Consider the following 13,229-nt stretch of genomic DNA (forward strand, 5'->3'; position numbering starts at 1 on the left):
CATGGGTCGAGCAAACTGTTTTGATCGCTACACCCCGAACTAGGCCAAGACAGCCCATTTAGTATCCCTCCCAGCACGATCAAGATTGCAAAATATTTCAAAAGTTTGTCATCTTGAAAACAACAACTAGTTTGAATTATCACAAGATTAAGGGTTCAGATACCTAAATAAGGTTTTGTAATTTTACTCTAAATAATCGCTATCGCCAAAAAACCAAATTTACTCTGCAAAAAGTTTTGAAAAAATTGCGAGTGACATATTTGATTAAAAAAGACTTTATGAATTTCGCTGTGAAATGTTTCATTCCATATGCCATTATTCATGATTTGCCATGTTTGTGACTACATTTTCTCTCTATTTTTCCATGAAGCAATACAAAATGCCATGTGACAGTACAAAAGATTATAAAAGTTTGACATGTTACAGTTACATACTACACAAAAATATGCTTTGCCAAAATTTTGAAAAAAACAAAATTTGTAAATTTTCCATGTGACATTGCAACTTTATAAATAATTCACACCACTTTGCGAGGGCAAAACAAATATGAATTTGCCATGTGAGCAGAAATATTTCTTATAAAAATGCCATAATTTTGGACGCAAAAAGGTATAATTTTGCCTTGTAAAATGAAGTAAAATCATGTACATTTGCCATGTAGTGGGAAGCACATATTTCATGGTGTGTAAAATAAATTTGCCCTGCCACCAACAATAAAACTACCATGATCTAATTAAAAAAATCATGGTCTAATTAAAAAAATTCCATGGTCTAAGTAAAAATAAAATAAATTAGTTAACTCAATAAGAGAGAAAAGGGGACCATGATTTGATTTCTCTTTGTCATTGATCCACATTGGATTTTTCTAAGGTGCGCGCCGCCGCCGACCTTGGTGGATTGGTGAATCACATAGTGGTCAACAGACATGCGGAGGCATTCTTCACCATTTCCCTGTAGCAACAACACATGGGTATTATATGCTAGATGAGACGGAGGTGCTCATCATCATTACAAGTCCACAGAATTACAAGATGATGTAGGGAGGGGCCCATGAAAGCCCTGTGCTAGAGTGTGATGACCATGCTCATTGGCTTGGGATTGATTATTTTGTTGTGAGCGGGTGAACAACATGAGTCGCTCGTGCTTCAGGCTCTCCAAAACATTTATTTACTACTTTAATTTGCTTATTTCAAGCCAGCAGCACCTCGTGGATGAGCCTATCAACATTGCGCATGGACCTTCCGCCAGGCCGTGCGGAGGCCACTGCACTCTTCTGGAGCTCAATCACGCGTTGTCGCATCTCTCGGCCCTTCTCCCCCTCCATGACCTCCCGTATCATGGCTTCCACCTCGGTCCTTCTCACATCATCCCCAATCTCCATCCCGATGCCCCACTCCGTGCACTTATAGCGACAGTTGGTCTGCTGCTCCGCGAAGAAGGGCCAGCACACCATCGGAACGCCGCCGCAGATGCCCTCGAGCGATGAGTTCCAACCGGAGTGTGTGAGAAACACCCCTACGGCCTCATGCTCTAGCACCTTCTCCTGTGGGCACCACGTCGAGAGCATGCTCCGCCCCTCGATCGCCGCAGAGAACTCCGGCGGAAGTGCGGCCTCGTCGTCACCCTTGACGAGGTCAGGCCGCACGTTCCACAGGAAGGTGTAGCCTGTGTTGGCCAGCCCCCACGCGAACTCCAACAAATGCTCCTTGGACATCACCGTGATGCTCCCGAAATTGACGTAGACCACGGAGCGCGGCGGCCGGCCGTCGAGCCACCGAAGGGGCGCGTCCTGCTCCTTCCACAGGTTGGACCCAATGCCGGCGAGGGGGCTCTCCTCCGGTACGTTGTTGCGGACCGTGAGATGGAGCGGCCCCACTGTGTAGATAGGCGGCAGGAGTTTGGACATGGCGTCGAGCAGGGGTGAGTCGAGCTCGTCCCATGTGTTGATGACCACCGCCGAGGCCTGTGACATGGCCGCCGTCTCATGGACGAAGAAGTTGAACATGATATCATCGGGGTCCGTGGCACGCAAGAAGGTCGGGAGGTCACGTAGCCGCATGTCCTTGGGCATCGCCGGTATCCAGTCGATGGTCGTGTCCAAGTATCCATTGCTCAACTGCGCCTCTTCTGCACCAACAGCAAATAAATTAGAGCATGTGGCCTCTGAGTCAATAAAATTCACCCTTTGTCGAAAAGATATGTTACCTCATTTTAATTTCGACGTGCACACAGGCAGCCAAAGAACATGGGTTACTTGAAGAAATTTGATTTTCTTGTGTATAATACATAAAGAGAGAGACATGCATATATACCTTTGAGAGGGAAGAGCCCACGGTCGAGTAGATCCTTGTAGTGGTTGTAGCCCATGAAACCACACGCGCTGGCGGTCCAGAGCGTGGCGCAGCGGAGGCCGAGCTCCCGCGCCGCTCGAAGGCCAAAACTCATGACGCTATCCGCCACCACGCAGGTTACAGGCGGCAGCGCGCCACCGGAGGCCCCGGCCTCCTCGTTGAGCTTGACGATGAGCTCCTTGAACCTGGGGAGGCAGGTGGTCATGGTAGAGTAGCACAGCGCAGGGATGTCCTGCGTGGCCTCGCGGTCGGACGGCGGAAGGCCATCGGCGATAGCGGCGAACCGGAACGCGGGCAGGCCACGTAGCGTGTCGGCGGACTGGGAGCGCAGCAGGCGGCGGTGGTTGAACTCGTTGTTGACGAAGGTGACGTGGAAGCCCCTGGCGTGGAGCAGCTTGCCCAGCTTCAGCATCGGCGTGACGTGGCCCTGCGCCGGGTAGGGGATCATCACGGCGTGCGGCCTCTCACCCGGTGCCAGCAACCCGATCTCCATGGCTTCCTCCCTAGCAAGCTCGCTTCACCTTTGTTGCTTCAGTTCTTACTCAGAGACCGCAACGCTGTGTTTGTGCGTGTGACCGTGTTCCCGGCCATGAGCTCCTGACGTGCTGGTATATAACATGGCTGGCGGGCCTGGAGGCGTGCTCGGCGTGCTCACAGGTTGTTGGATCAGTCCATCTCCACTTCAATGGCTGCCTGGTTGCTGTCGTTGGCTTCATGAATTATTGATGTTTGGGAGGACGACGGGACCATGCATGAGATCCGCACGTCCATTCGTTTTTTAGGGCGAATAGTTTGGTGGATTTGCTAATTTCTGATCACTCGTCATTTCGTGCTAATCTCAACTCCAATAAATTAATTGCACTAGCCGTCAACCCGTGCATTCACACGGGCTAGTATATAATATCTTTTATATAAACTGACTTGTTTAAAGTAACAATATCATTCAAAATATACTCCAAAACAAATGATAATGTCATAGTACTATGCCATAAAATACTACCAAAGTAGTACCAAGAATGATCGATATGATCTACATTACATAAAACACCCAACGTTAGCCGTTTCACATGCAATTTGAAGATATCAAGTAATATAAATAATTTTCTTTTTGTTTCTGTTGCTGGCTAAGATATTGAAAACCATAGCTCTTACAAAGTTACTGTTGCAGTACTAATTAACAAACAGTAAACCTTATCAGAATCTTAATAATGTGGGAGTCTACTGAGTGGTGGCACTGCATATAAAGTATATTGCACGATCTAATAATAATCCTATTGACAGAACACTTCGCATCATGACAAAAATGTGGCCAGCATAAATCTAATGTGCACTAACCATCAAGTTTTCTAGATCATTATAGAATAAATTATGCAACTACCAGTCTCTTTTATACGAACTGTCTCATCAGTTTGTATATCATCTGAACAAAAACACAATAAACAGTAGCAACATATAGTTGCACGCTGGTAGCAAACTTCTTATGCTAGTGGATACTGAGACATATATTCTCCTGAATTATTATTTTTTAAACTTAAACTACTAACTTAAGTTTCATTTCATGTATTTAAGAATAACATACACACTTTCTTATCTCATCTGTATCCTACCTAACATAGTATTGTTGTGCTAACACATAATTCTACTTCCTATATATGAACACAGTTCTTCATGGCATCCATGTTATACTTACACAGGATACATGGCCTGTTTTGAAAGCAGGTTAATTCCCACTTGTTGTCCATCACTATTTTTATTATTTGAAGCACCCCTAATCATCACTGTACCTCGGCATGATGCAGTTCTAACACAGTGTATTTTTTTAATATCAGTAATGTACTGCATGCAGTTCCCTATTCTGAAGATGAAACATAAATATCTAAATCTTTAAATCCTAGAGTTCAGGTCATTCGCATATAGAAATTCATGTAAGGCGGATGAGAAATCTCGGTGAACAGAAAAGTTTGAATAGGAAATCTCAAAGGACAACAACTTGCATGGCACAGTTAGAAAATTAGATGGGAAACTATGTTTACTTACGACCCACATATATGAAAGCGAAACCTACTGATCACGGTAGACAACAACCGCCAACCCAAAAATACCTGATGCTCATCTTCCAGACAGCATCCTCCCTTTGATATTCCATCTTCTTCTACGTCTCTTTTCTATTCCATCTCGCGGCATAAAGAGCAAAAATTACACATGCATACAAAGTGTTCAGTGAAACACCTATACATGGGTGAACATCGTATTATTGGCTATCTGCTCTTCACTATTCGATTTGATATCTCTCCAATGCAGCCTGGGTGCTAGCTGCGATCGGAGCCGGATCCCCTGACGTACGGCCACCTGACGTTGGGCCACTGACGCGTGGGTCCGGGTCCACACGTCAGCGAGTGCACCGTACGTCAGAGGAGCTGCGTCCGCTGCGATCAGATGCATGGGGCGAGGGATTGAACCGCCATATATAGGAGGGCGATAGAAGCAACTTAACCTCATTAGGGATCTAGATATCTTCGTCATGGTGCCGGTCCATGCCGTTGCCCATTGAATACAATCTTAATCCCAATTAGTAGGTCTTTTTTCTTTCAGAAATTGCCTCGCCAATCAGCCTAGTTGATTGTGGTCTTCACAATTTCCCTCTTGCGGCCAGGGTGCTGGTTTTTTACAACATGATCCTCTCCTTGGTCTACTGAACACATATGCCTTTCTAAGGTGGGTCTGAGATCTGCATATATAACAGTATATATGGAAGAAAATAATAATACAAAAGGGACGGTAGAAGAATTTGTGAGGATCCTTTAATACGCGATTAGCTACTTTTTACTACTTATTTAGAAGAACTACTTTTTACTGTTGGAGTTGTTTTTTCGTTGTTGACTTTCTGGTATTACTTCCGGACACCGAACCATCTTGATACCCATATCTCCAGCCATCAGCAAAAAAATATTCAAGACAAACTGGGTTGTTAAGGAGAGAAATATAGATCAGATACATATATAATTAACATCATCAATGAAGGCAAATAAATCACCAAAGACCAGGGTCAGCATTCCAACACCTCCCGATCCAACTTATCAGTCATTTTGGAGAACCTAAAAGATGAGCACTGCTTTTATCCGATCTTCAAGCCTATGTGACACATGTAATGAGATTTCTAGTTGATATCATGGGCATGGCCGAAGAGCAGATCTCGGCTAGCTAGCATGCAGATGCAGCCATGCGACATGGAGTCGGTGCCAGCAGGTTTCTTTGGGAAAAGCAAGGCGATGTTGATGCCCTTATGGATCCAAAATTGGTATAGAACAAAATATCGTTCTGATTAAGCAGATTAAGTTTGTAGAGAATCCAAAAGATTCCTATATAGTATATATGGTCAAACAGGGAACCAATTAAACCTGCCATCTTTAGAAAGATTGGAAGAACTGACGGAAAAAATAACACAATATAGAAGAAATAGAAAGATTACCGGGTCTCGTCATCTAATTACATTATTGACGGAATCTAATATGCAGCTGTGTTGAGCATATATGTAGCCTCAGGTATGTACCATCATTGTGATGCTCATCCTCACCAGATCTATAACAAAAGAAAATACATGTAAGACATGTAAAACCAAAATCCTAGGTCATCGTACTTACAGCTTACAGTGCTGGTATCAATGTCTTTGAACATGTGTGGCCTAGGCTGAGGTCGGTGAGCACCTGGACTTATTTATCAGGTGGAATATGCGTATTCCCTCCCAGCCGAGGCAATTGACATTATTTTTCATATGGAGGCCATGGGATCGATGTGATCAGGACAAACGTTGGAGTGCAGATTGGCAGAAGATACACGAACCAGGGGCGACGATTGACAACCGACTGGGGGCTCTTTAATGCTGATGTTGAGAGAGATAATGGAGGGAGGAAAGGACGGGTTTCCATGGAGGGAAAGAGAGAATGGAGAGAGACGAAGGGAGGGGTTTCCATTGGGGGAGCGAGAGAGAGAGGGAGAGAGAGTCGAGAGATTAGAAGGGACGGTGGAATAGTAATGGAAATAGATGAGATTTTCTTTACGGGAGGAAAGGCATGGGATTTATTATTGTACGGGAGAAAAGAGATGACATTTTTTTGTTTTTAAGAGATTGGATTGTATCTGTTTTTTTTGCAGTATTAATCGAATTTAAGGCTTTGAAGGTATGACATAGGATTACTTGGATTGATCTACACCGTAATAATTCGGTCCCACCAAAGTAAACGGCTCATAAATTCCTATTAACGTGGCAATTTCTTGAGAGTCTGTAATTAATATAAGTACAGATAGATAGATAGATAGATAGATATAGATACATGAGTGTGTGTGTCTGTACGGTGTTCGAAAAATAAGTTAATTGCATCCCCTTTTTTTTAAGATTCAGCATCATGGCATTTCATTGATAATAGCAGGAAGTATCGGAAGACAACAAGATGGTAAAGGTCCTAAGAACAGATCCGAAGATCAAAGAAAAACAAAAAAAAAATAACAACAACCCTAATAGCTGCAGCACAATACTCCATACAATCCATACTAGGTAGCGCAGCTCCAACTCCGACGATGTACTACTGAAGAAACTAGACAGGGGTGGCGTCACGAAGGATCACCGAACGAGCCATCTGTCACGCGTCATCGTATACCACTGGCCCCCCACCGCGGCTTCAACTTCGCAGCAACAGGCAGTCGAGGCACAACCACGGACACGTCGAAGAAGAAGAGCCGACTACCACGACCAAGGCCACACCTCCGACATTGCACACCGCCGACATCGTTGCCACAGAAGCCACCCTGCACGACCAGTTGTAGGAAGCACCAAAGGGATCAAAGTCTTCAAGACAGTGCCCTAAAGAGGGGAACGGCGTTCAAGACGATGCCACCGCCCGACCCTGTAGCAGGATCTGGGTTTTCACCCGAAGGACCTGATCCGGGAGATCTAGCTGTGTGAATCCCAACGACGCCTCCAAGGAGAATAGCGATGCCCACAGGCGTCGTCGCCGCCGGCCGGCCAGCACCGACCAGGCTTTCACCCGGGACATCCACTCCCACGCAGCAAGTCGAGGTCGACATGTGCCTCCACTGAATCGCGCACCCCACCCAGCAAGCGCGCCACCACTGCGCAGGGCCACCACCAAGCCTCCCCGGCGGGTCTGCAGAGACCAGATCGGTCCTGCACCCTGCATCCAACCACGGCCGGAGCCTCTCTGCTCCAGCACCGCCCGCGCTTGCCCGCCGCACGTAGCCGACCTTCCACGCATCCTCGGGTCCCATGCGGGCTACACATCTCGCTGGAGACCAGATCCGTGCTGCTCAAGCCACCTATGGATCTGACACCTCTGGCGGCCCCGGAGCCACCGCAGGCACCTCCTCACGCAGGGCACCCCCAAGCACGCACTGGAGGCGGCAACATACCGGTCGCCCGTCCGCCGGACCGCCAATCGGAGCCACCAACCAGTCCACTGGCGCCATCAGGCCACCACCCAGCTGATCTGTGCTGGGGGCGCCGTCCGCGTTCCTCCCGCGACTGGCGCGCCACAGAACCGCACGGGGGCGACGCTCGAGCACCATGCACATGCGACTCCCCGGATCTGGCTGCCGCGCCATGTCGCAACCACCGCTCGTCGTGCTCTCCTGCAGCCGAGCGCTCCCACGCGCCGCGTCCATCCGCGCGCCTTTGGGCGCCCGCCGCCTCCACCGGCACAAGCTCGCCGTGCCATGCCCGGTCACGCGCGCCCGCCTAGCTCGCTGCGCCGCATCCAGCCGCACGCCACCACGAGCCCACGCGCTGCCGTCGCCTCCACCGGCGCCAGCCCGCCTCGCCGTGCCCAGTCGTGCGCCGTGTACTATATGTAATTTAAGTTTTACATTACATTATCATTCTAGATTAGTATTTTCCTTTTATAATCTTGTTATTTTGTTTCTTTTTTATCATGGCAATGATATGATATTTCACAAAATTTATTTACTACAATTGGTATTGTGGACATTTTATCCCGGCTGGAATCGTACCCCACCTGAGTTAGTGCAGCTGACATGTGGCCCGCTGGGTAGAAAGCTCACATATCAGCCACTCAAAATCAAGTTGGCATACATCAAATAGAGACGTGTTTACTTGACCCGCTAATCCAACCAAAAGAACCGAGAAGATCGAGCCATATCCGCAGATACCAAAAAAAGAACGTAACTGAAAAGCGAGAACCTCAGACTAGTAAACCACTCCACATGCTCATGTTTGTCAGCATCAAAACCGCCGGAGAGAGTACGCGCATCAACGTGGAAATTCTCTGTCCGGTTCCGGGCGAAAAGTATATCATACCTGGACAATGGGTAGACCTGTGGACTGTGGGATTCGAGGCTATACATGCCGCAGCAACCATCCAGCTCAAACAGCGACAACAACGGTAAGTGACAAGAGGTGAAAAGTAATGGTTACTAGAAAGGTTGACGGACTCTAGATCTTGGCTGTAGATACCACACAAGCTTACAACATCTCTAGCTGAACCCTATAATTTATGCCCTCAAAAGTGTCCTTGAACCTTAAGAAAAGAAATGATTTCTAGCTGAAGTCTTAAATTTAACTCTCTAAAAGAATGACGCACAAACACATAAATTGAAACTACTCTATTCAAACTCAAACTTAAAAAAAGGTAGCACATCATACATTGCATAACATAAATTAGATAATTTGGACTAAATTAACATAAATTTAGATAGTCCTAATCGTCTTACGCCATGAGCTTGTTCTAATCCACGTCGTCGTCACTTGAGTCGCCGGACAAAAGTTCGATCACGGAGGGGCCGGCTTCATCGGCATGGTTCTTGTAGGCCTCATGGACTTGGAGCTCCTCTGTAACAAGCTCCGAGTGCTTCGCTCAGAGCTTGGCCATGTAGGCCTCGTCGATGCACTCGGCCTCGATCTGCTCGATGTCCTCCGATTCTGCCACACCTGGTGGCACGAGACCACTCGGCGGTCAACAACAATGAGGTATGGGACATCGTGGCTGCCCAAGGGAAAATTGACCTTCGCCTGGCCCCCGAGGATGCAGGCCACCGCCACGTCGTAGGCATGAGCCAATGTTTGTCCCTCGTGTTCAGATCGCGAAGCTCAGACACCCACGTTCTCCATACCCGTTGTCGCACACTATGGTACTTCTTCTCTAGCGGAGTCAAGTTGGACATGGATCATGAGTGGGTCACGCCGATGGATGCTCGGGGTGGCTGGGTGGCCCTATGGTTGCGTCCTCATTGATTCTGTGCAGCAAAGGCTGACAGCTAGATCCACCCAATCAGGGCGAAGGCAGGCGCTGACGGTCGATTGGGAGAGGGTCTGGGTGAAGTCGGGGTCTGCGGTACGGGAGGGGGTGCTGGCGAGGGCTGCAGGGTGGTTTTGGCTAGCATCGGTGCAGTTGCGGAGCGGCTGACATGTTGCATGTACCTCGTAGTTAGTTAGTGCATGGAATTAGTTGGGTTAGTGGCTGAGTGTGGTGGTTGGGTTAGTGTGTGCGTCCGAGTCTCTTCGAATAGATGAATGGGAATAAGTTGTGAGGGCTGCAATAGCGATGTAGTTTCTGTAGTCATCAAGGAGTAGTGTCTCTTTGCAAAGCAAGAGTGTTTTATCTCTTGGTGTATGTGTGTATGCATGTGTGTTCTTGTGTGGTGAGAGAAGCTAAAAGAGATGACCGAGATTGTGAGAGAGAAGACACTACAAGAAATATGTCAACTTGTGACCTTCTCTCAGTGACCGTGGGTGAATTGGTCGTAAATCCATGACCATTTCAAATCAATTGGTCATGAGCTATTTGGGAGGGTCCAAACCCTAAACCATAACGACCATTTTGGCTAGAAAGGTCGTAATTGCCTTACATGAAATGGTCCTAAATTTATGAACATGGTTTACAATTTTATTTCTTGTCGATTATGACCAATTTAGTTAGTCGTAATTTCTACGATGATTTGATTTGGCATGACTTGGCAGACACCTCAGCAATTTCATCTACAAATTTCATCTACATGGCGTATTTAGGTGTCATTCTCACTTGCATGTCACTATTTAGCACTTTATTTTTATCATTGACAGGTAGGACCCACCGACCTTACGCGTGGGACCAACACCACCCACAGACTCACAATGACGTCTGGGGCCTGCCCCATTGACCAATGGGACCCGCACCACTAACAGATTCCCAATGACGCGTAGGACCCACCCTACCGACCTGGCGTGTGGGGCCTACAACACATACCGGCCCACTGACCTAATGCATGGGACCAACATCTCTCAATGGCCACCAATGATGTGTGGGTCCGCCGAACCAACCTGACGTGTGGGACCAATAACACTAAGGCTCCCAATGACATGTGGGACCGGCCATACTTGAATGGGGAAGGGCTCCAATCAACAGAAATATTTGTAGGCGGAGAATAAAAGGAGGAAGCGCTGGGATTCGACCCCGCGACCTCGCCGTGGGCAGAGCTTGCGCTAACCATCAGCTCTCCACATATGTTGAATTCTCACACAAATGGATTTATAGTAACTTAGTCATCTGTTGGGCCTCGACTTACGTGGGAGACTGGGCCATCCTCGCGACTGCCTTAGGCCGGCCCAGGTAGGTACTTATTTCTTCTTTTTCACATTTTTGCTTTTGCTTATATTCCGAAAATATCTAAATATATTATTATAAAAAAGTTTACATACAAAAATGGAAAACATTTATCATGCATTTTACAAATTAGAATCATGTATAAAAAAACGTTTCTTATGTATATAGGAAATGTACATTGCATATGGAAAATTAGACAAAGAAAATATATGTTTTTAAAAATGTTGATCATGTATATTAAAAATGCTAATTGTGTGTTTTAAAAATGTTAAATGTGTATAAAATGTTTATGATGTATACCAAATAGTACAATGTGTTTTGGAAAAAACTAGACATCAAAATATATATGTTTAAAAAAGTTACTCATCTATATCAAAGATGTTAATCATGTATTTTAAAAATGTTAAACATGTATAAATAATGTTCCTTATGTATACAAAAAATGTACTCCCTCCGTTCCAAATTACTCGTCGCAGAAATGGATGTATCTAGAACTAAAATACATCTAGATACATCCATACCTGCGACAAGTAATTCGGAACGGAGGGAGTAGAATTCATATGGAAATGTGGACATAAAAAAATTTATGTTTTAAAAACTTCTAATCATGTATTAGGAAAATGTTAAACGTGTTTACAAAAAACAGAAGCTTCGGTGTAAAGTGTATACATAAAATGTGTATTAGGAAAATGTTAAATGTGTATACATAAAATTGTGGTGGTTCCTCTTTTACAGAAGCTCCAATGGGAAGTGTGAAGCAAGTGTGAAGCCGTGAAGTGTGAAGCCAAGTGTGAAGCGGTGAACTCCTACTCAGTAAAGAGTAGCATATTGTAGCATATCTGTGTTGTAAAGATTGTATTAGATTTATTGAGTGGTATATTTGATAAATTTTATGTGTTCTTTGTTCTGTTTGAAATATTGATTATGTATGTGATTTGAAAACTTGTGAAACGAAAACCTGACCAGTGGGGCCACTTGTGAAAATAATCTGTCAAATTTTTACATTTCTGACATGTGGGACCAATTTGAGAGATTAACATGACAAGTGGGACCCATCTAATTAGTGGGGCCAGTTTGAATATATAATGGCTGAAAATAGAAAATCAATAGACTATAAAAGGCCACGGCCCAAAGAATAAAAAGGCCGAATTGTAGGGCCCTCGCCCATGTGGATGACCAGAATTAACAAGAAAAATCTATCTATCTATCTATCTATCTATCTATCTATCTATATCTATCTATCTATCTATATCTATACTAATTCTAGACTTCCTAGAAATTTCCATGTTAATCAATAATTATGAGCCGTTAATCTGGTGGGACCAAGTTATTACGGTGTTGATTAACCCATAGTTAGTTTTTTTTTCTTTCAACGCCCATAATCCTTTCACGCATCTGTCTACAGGCTGAAGGGTATATACATGTTTAAAAAACAAGCCTATAAAGAGATAAGGCCATCTCCTATCCACCGCCGTTAAAAAAACTGAATCAAATCACATGGCATGAGATCTGTATGTTCCAACTAATTGAAACCAAAAGTCAATCGCGTAAACAAACAGAAACCAATCGTGGAAACAGCTCCCCCGCAGGCTACCTAGAAGAACTGTTGGCTCTCCTTCCCAAAGTAGCCTTCACGTCACCACCTCCTATTGACTGGCACATCATCGTGATTTGAGAGAGCTCGATGAAAATCAACCTAAAAACAGGGTACGATCCTAGCCAGCGTCCATCTCATGTGAACCAATTCCTCCTAAAGCTTGCGGATAGTGCAATTGAATCCCATCAGCTTCCATCTTTTTACCAGCTCACCCAAGAAATTTCTTACTGGCAACTCAGGTGCTCTCTTGGCCTTATCCACCATCAGGTCGAGCCAGTACGCATTGCCGGGGGCGCTGCCTTGCGGGAGGTTTGATCCATCGGTAGCCACGGCAGTCGAACTGCACTTATCGTACAGCAGCGTGCTTCTCTCAAAGAACTACATCATAGATGAAGGTAGAAATCTTATTCATCTGGGAAAAAAATGAATTTTCTTATTAGGGTTTCTTCAGCGGTGCATACTTTTCTTTTCAGATAATACAGCCTTTATGTCTCACGTCCATCGGCAACCATGGCGGTCGACCTGCCCTTATGGTACATCAGCGTGGCGTTCTCGAAGAACAACATCACAGGTGAAGGTAGAAATCTTATTCATCTAGAAAAAAAACAATCTTCTTATTAGGGTTTCTTCAACGGTGCATCCATCTCTTTCGGATTATGGCCTTCATGTCTC

At 45.5% G+C, this 13,229-nt stretch overlaps 1 protein-coding gene across 2 annotated transcripts; it reads right to left on the bottom strand.

Moving 5' to 3' along the window:
- Positions 1-952: 952 nt before the first annotated feature.
- LOC125521599 (7-deoxyloganetin glucosyltransferase-like) lies at positions 953-2,966 on the bottom strand. Of its 2 annotated transcripts, none has more exons than XM_048686659.1 (2): positions 2,313-2,966; positions 953-2,124 (listed from the first exon to the last, which is right to left on the bottom strand). In XM_048686659.1, exons 1-2 carry the CDS (start codon positions 2,842-2,844, stop codon positions 1,190-1,192), a joined length of 1,467 nt encoding a protein of 488 aa, XP_048542616.1. In that variant the 5' UTR covers positions 2,845-2,966; the 3' UTR covers positions 953-1,189. The 2 variants fall into 2 exon arrangements, with proteins under 2 accessions (XP_048542616.1, XP_048542615.1); XM_048686658.1 differs by having other exon boundaries at positions 953-2,127; positions 2,313-2,963.
- Positions 2,967-13,229: the final 10,263 nt, after the last annotated feature.

The sequence above is a fragment of the Triticum urartu genome, chromosome 7, assembly GCF_003073215.2.
Source record: "Triticum urartu cultivar G1812 chromosome 7, Tu2.1, whole genome shotgun sequence".
NCBI lineage: Eukaryota > Viridiplantae > Streptophyta > Magnoliopsida > Poales > Poaceae > Triticum > Triticum urartu.